This window comes from Bison bison, unplaced genomic scaffold, assembly GCF_000754665.1.
Source record: "Bison bison bison isolate TAMUID 2011002044 unplaced genomic scaffold, Bison_UMD1.0 scf7180017845367, whole genome shotgun sequence".
In the NCBI taxonomy this organism is placed as follows: Eukaryota; Metazoa; Chordata; class Mammalia; order Artiodactyla; family Bovidae; genus Bison; species Bison bison.
The window spans coordinates 6652-12665 of record NW_011475940.1 but is presented as its reverse complement, the minus strand read 5'-3'; the positions used below and the strand labels follow the sequence as shown (position 1 = coordinate 12665).

At 67.4% G+C, this 6014-nt stretch overlaps 1 protein-coding gene across 1 annotated transcript in view; it reads right to left on the bottom strand.

Moving 5' to 3' along the window:
* LOC104984295 (kinesin-like protein KIF1A) overlaps positions 1–6014 on the bottom strand; it is a gene marked incomplete at its 5' end in the record, with an annotated part of 37208 nt that overhangs the window by 29044 nt on the left and 2150 nt on the right. Inside the window, 5 exon segments of the mRNA XM_010833966.1 lie at positions 679–765; positions 2091–2284; positions 2766–2870; positions 3806–3925; positions 5668–5934. Coding sequence (XP_010832268.1) covers positions 679–765; positions 2091–2284; positions 2766–2870; positions 3806–3925; positions 5668–5934 — 773 coding nt within the window.

The window sequence follows — 6014 nt, the reverse complement described above, 5'->3', positions numbered from 1 at the left end:
GGCGGTCTGAGCAGAGGACAGGGAGGAGGAGGGCTCAGCCTGCTTCAAGGAAGACGACCGGGAACTGCCTCGCTGACCTACGACCCTCACGCTGGTGCCGATGCCCCCCGTCTCCCCTGCCCATTTCCCAGGAGCCCCTGACACTCGCGGACCCCACAGAGGGCCTCAGATGGCGAAAGACGGCTCAGGGCTCCCTGTGAGCCTCTCCAGGAACACAAGGGGCGAGAGCTCCATGACGTCAGCCAGGGCCCCGGAGGAGGGCTGAACGGAGCCCCGAGGATGCCCCAGACGCAGCAGCGCTGCCTGGCACGGCCCCACCAGCCCCAGGGCCCAGAGCCCCCCTCTCCCGGCAGCTCAGCTGTTTACCCAGCTAGTGCCAGGACAGGCGGGCCAGAGGCCACGTCACCCCGTGGCACCCCCTCCCTGAGCCGGTCGACCTGCGGGATCTCACGGGCAGCGGAGGACAGAGCCTGTGCTGCCCCGCGGGTGGGCAGGTGAGCACAACTCCCTTCCGTTCAGGGCGCCCTCCTTGCAGGGGACACCCCCCTCGTTGGGGGGATCACCCTCCTTGGGGACGTGCCCTCCTTGAGGTGTGTCCTCCTCGGGGGGACCCCCTTTGAGGGAGCACCCTGGTTTCCAGCTGTGCTCTGCCCTCCACTCCAGCCCAAAGGCACAGACCTGGCAACCCTGAGCTCTGGGGGTGGGGGGACTTCAGGGTGTGGTCCTGGCGGAGGGGCAGGATTTGGAGCCGGATGGTGGGAGGTGCTGGGGAGGAAGTGCAGGGGGTGGGGTGAGGGGGCCCAGGTGGGGACAGAGGTGCGGGCAGTTGAGGTGGGGGTCTGGGCAGTGGTCTGGGTGGGGTGGGGGCGCTAGGGGACAGGAGGAGAGGTGCATCGTCCATCGCCCCGCCCCTCATCCAGGCTGGGGTCACCGCTCTGCAAGCCCCGTGGCCGCAGGCTGGGGGCACAGCTGCCCCCAGGGCCCTGCGTCCCCTCTCTGGTGGGCTCCCGGCCTGGCCACCGCCGGCCTTCCCCTGGCAGAGATCAGGACCCTGCACACCATCCTCGCTTGTTCCTCAGCTCTGCCTCGAGTCTCTCTGAAACCCATCACCCGGCCCATCAGCCCTGGCCTCCCTCCTCCTCTATGGTCTCCACGGCTGCCAGAGGGGACCTGAGACCTGAGCAGACCCCACCCATCGCAGCCTCAGAGCTCTTTGCATCCGACAGGCGCCCCAGCCCCTGCTGTGGGCCCAGCCCCGTTCTGGCCTCACACCCCAGTCTGTCTGCTCCCTCTGCACGGCCACCCACGTCTCAGCCTCCGGGCTGCTTTCTGCACAGCTCTCCCCAGTAGGCACAACCTCTGTTGACTGGTTTTGCTTTCTGGGCCCCCGAAGGCTGAGCTGGGCCCCAGGCGCCCCAGGGTGCAGCCTCCCAGGGCCTGCCATTGCAGCCCCCTGCCCTCCAGCAGGCGGAAGCCCCCTCCCCAGCACACGCCTCTCTGAGGACGCCCAGTGGCCTCTCCCTTCAGTGCGCTCGCTGGATGAGGGGCACCTCTGCCCAACCGGGGGCACGCGGGCACTAAGGCCCACTGCCCCGGCCACTACACAGGTAAGCAGAAGCCAGCAAGAGACGCTGGAGCCCGGAGAATGGAAGGCCTCACCCAAGTCGCAGAGGGCATCGCCCAGCACCCACCTCGGACAGGACGGGGAGCCTCCCCTCCCAGGCACCTGAGCTCCTGGCCCAGCTTCTCTGATGGAAACCGGGGGTGGGAGGGGGGCGACCATGAAATGAGCCAAGTCACGGGGTCCAGAAGGGGAAGCACAAGGCAAGGACTCAGGCACAGAGCTGGCTCTGCTCCCCTGAGGCCCAGCCGCCCCGTCCTGCCCCAGAGGGCTGAGGGGACTGGGTGGGGCAGCCCCCAGGTGTGGGGCCCAGTCAGCGCTGCCCTCCAGCCCTGCCTGCCCCTGGGCACAGCCTTCTGCAGAAAGCAGGGTCGGGAGACTTCCCGGAGCCCCAGGCGCTGGGCGGGGGGCCTGCCCAAACCCCTGCACCCTGCAGGGACCCAAAGGAGGACCCACGGGGAGGGCACACCGCCTCGGTTGTGGGCTAGTGAGGGCACGATGCCTTCCTGAGGCAGAGCGTCAGGCTGTCCAAGGGCCACCAGCCAGGAGGGCCCTCTAGGCTCGGGGCCGCCTCCTGGAAGGCTCAGGGGGCAGCCCCCCGGGCGCTGGCTCCCGGCTCCCTGATGGCCTCTTGCAGCACCCTGCAGGGGACCCGGGACCACCCTGAGGGGCAATGAGAGGAAGGAGGTCAGCCCTCTTGCTCCTGAGCCCATGGAGGCCAGGCCCTAGGCAGTCCTAGGCCGTCACAGCAGGGCCGCGGCAGGCGGGCGTCCCTGCTCCCCCACGGCCCCGCGGCTGCACACGCCCCCTGAGGTCTCCAGGGGGCGCCTCCTGCCACAGGGCCCTCCCATCGAAGGGGGCCGCACCCCGTGAGTCCTAAGGCTCAAACCATCCCACTGGCAGCCTGCCACCGAAAGCTCCAGGGGAGAAACCATGTGTGACGGCCCCTGTGGGCCCACCCGGGCCGGCGCTGGAGCCCCCAGCACCACGCAGCAGGCGGCGGGGGTCCCCTCTACTCACACCTCAACACAGACATTGGGGCTCCCTCCCCAACGGCATGCCTCAGCTGGACGGGGGGCGTTGTCTTTCTAGGGGCTCAAACACAGCACCGGAGGTCTAAGCAGTGGTGCTGGGGCTGGCGAACCACAGCTTGCGCACCCCGTCTCGCAGGTGGAGACGGACGCCCGGGGACAGCAAGGCTGGGGGCTCGGCTGGGGCGGGACCAGGCCGGCTCTGGGGCAGCTCCTGGCTGTGGGCACCGCACCCCAGCGCCCACCGGCTTACTCAAGGTTCTTTAGGCAAATCAAGTCTCTCCCAATCTCCGGGATTTCCCCGCATCGGATCACGGGATTTTCCCACATCGGAAAGGAAAGAAAACCCAGACGCTTAGGGTGTGGTAAACAGCAGGGCTGGGGGCTTCAAGGGCCCCCCTGGCTGGAGGTTGGGGTTTCACAGAGAAAAAGACGCCCGAGTCCACGGCCACGCTCGCCCTCTCTGAACCTCACTGCCGGCCGTGGGGGGCTCTGGTCCCCACACTTCTGGGGGTACCAGGCAGGTTCGCACACGTATCAGACGCAGCCCTGGGCGAGGGCTTCCAGAGGGCACGGCAGTCTGGCGGGACCCTCTCTTCTAGCTGCCCCTCGCCCCAGGACGATGACACCACCTTTACCCCGAAGGGACCCCCGGGCCTGGCAGCCCCTGCCCCTGGTGCCAGCACCAGCCTCGAGGGTCGGGGCAGGAAGACCCCAGGCCCACCCTGACTGACGCGGATGGGAGAGGGTGGGGCTCGAGGGGTAGAGGCCGGGCCCTCCAGACGCCCAAGTGAACGGCAGCGCCCACCACCCCAGGGGCCGGAGCAGCCTGGCCCTGTGAGGAGGACCCCACCGGCCACGGTGCGCCCACCCGCACACGGTGGCCTGACGCCTTGCTGGAGACCACTCGGGCTGAGCGGCCTGGCCCGCAGAGCACACCCAGGGAGCTCGGCCTCACCGGCTCAGCACTTTTCTGCCCAGAATCCTGGATCCTACACTTAGTAGGGGGCACCTGTCCTCCTTCCCCGGGACCGTCCATCCCAGACGGTCAGCCCCTCACCTCCTCTCTCTGCGGCTCCCCTGCCCAACCCCTTTCTGAGAGCGAAGGTCCAGGCGGGGAGGATCTCGGGGGAGACTGAGCCCTCAGGCCCACCTCCTCACCCCGGGCCAGCCCACCCCACCCCCGAGCGCAGCGGCACGCAGGCTGACCCTGGACTCGGAGCAGGCCCCCGCCGGGACCCCGTGCTCGGAAGCGAGGGCACCTTGAAGCAGGCTGAGACCCGCCAGGGACAGAGGGGGCGGCAGAGGTGGGGGCCGGGGCGGAGCGTGGGGGAGCGGAGGAGGCGGCGCTAACCACGAGATTGGTGAGGTGCAGACGCATGCTGGGGCCACGGAAGCCTTTCCGGAGGGAGGCAAGAGTGGGCGCCCCAATTTCGCTTAAGCTTTGGAGAGAGAGCCAGCGGCTACCAGAAGGATAAAGGGAACCACACACGGGTCCTTCTCAGGGCTGGGCCTGCACAGCTGCTGCGCGGGAAAAGCCAATTCTTGCCAAACCAGAAAAATCAGGACGTTTCCAAATGAAGCCCCTCGCAGACGGCCGCGTGGGGAGCTGGCCTCTCGCGCGGCTTTGGTTTTGGTTGTTTCGTAACATCCCAGATCACGGGGGGAGTGTGGGAAGGACCCAGCTCTTTCTGGCTGAGACTGCAAGAACCCACCCCCATTTCTCCCAGTGACCCCACACCTGCCTGACACCCAGCTGCCCTGGCCTGTGCAGCCGGGCTTTCTGAGAGGCCGCATGGGGCCAGCCCCGGGGGTCACACCTTCGCTTGGGTCAGTAGGGCAGGAAGCTGGGCTGGAGCATCTCAGGAGAGAGCCAGGGGGCCAGCAGCCCCTACTCAGGGAGACTGAGTCAGAATAAATCCGCGACCCCCTCGAGAGAGCCTGCTTCCTTCCCAGAGGAACCAGAGGGCTTCCACTTCAGCAGCTGCACCCAAGGGCTCCCAGAACAAACCCCGTTATCTGGGGGCCAGCCTCGCCACCGCTTCAGCACTGGCGCTCCAAGGTCAAGACTTCCAAAACCTCCCCTGAGCCTAGCCCAGGAAGCAATCCCAGACTCCTACAAAGGCTGCTGTTGAAGCTATCTTCCACCTCGGCAGACACAGAATGTGTAAATTCAGTCTCTGTGAGCCGAGGTTTCTAGACCTCTCCTCCTGGCTTCTGTTCCGTGTGACAGAAACACAGATGGACTGTGCTTGCCCTGTCCGCCCACAGGCGAGCCCTGAGCCCCTCCTGGACCTGGTCTCTCTCCTGTCTGGAACCCTTAATCCCTGCCTCTCCTCCACGAAAGGGCACCTCCCCGGAGGGCACAAGGCCAGGAGCGTGTCTCCAGTGCTGACGGCCTGAAGGTCAGGAGGGATGGGGTGGTCTCGATCTTAGATGGAGACTGGCTCAGAGAGAGGCCAGGCTGCCTAGGGCTTCAGAGGGAGGCCCTCCCACTGCCAGGCTCAGCCCTTCCTTCAAGACCCCCCTGCCCCCCGACGGCCTCCTCCAGGTTCTGCTCCTCTTCCCACGATGGTGGCTGGGGGGCACTGGGAGCAGACCCGGACCTTCTGTCTCTTTTGGAAAACAGCAGAAGGAGGGACAGCAGCCTCAGCTGATGGGCGAGGGGGCGCAAGGATGCCTGCCCCCACTTTTCCAAACGTCTCGAGCCCCCTGCACGGGGGTGGGGGCTCCCCCCGGGGTTCCAGAGGCCTCTCTGCAGAGACAGGCCCCCCTGCGTGGTGCCTGTGCCCCGGGGCGTCCTGCCTCCTCTGTCACTGGCCCCCACCCTCCCCGGCTGGGCCTCCCTGGGACGGCCAGGGGCGCACTCGCGGCCTCACTCGCTCCCCAGGGAGGCCAGCCCTTGCCTGCCCCCGCGCCGGAGCGGCGCCCTGCGGTGGCCCACGGTGCCCACAGCAGTGCTCCTGTGCAAAAGAGCTGGTTCCTTCCCAGCATGCCGTCCTCAACCTCACCAACCTTCCTACTAAACTGAACAGGGGGGGCCGGTCGTAAAACGGGTCCCGGCCGTCGCACAGCACGTGCTCCGGAAAGACGTCGTCCTGCAGGTCCTCCTCCTCCTCCTCCTCCTCCTCCTCCTCCTCCTCCCCCACGCTCTGCTCCTCGGCAGGCTCGGTGGCGTCGGAGTCGGGGCTCGAGAAGGTGGGGGAGGGGGTGAGAGCAGCCATGCGCTCGCTCATGCATGTGTTGAGAAGAGGGTAGCTGTTGCAGCCAGAGACGACTGAACTGGGGTTAGTGCGACAAGACAGAGAGAAGTTAACACCGGCTCCTCGGGGGCGGCGGGGTGGGGCGGGCGGCCGCATGTG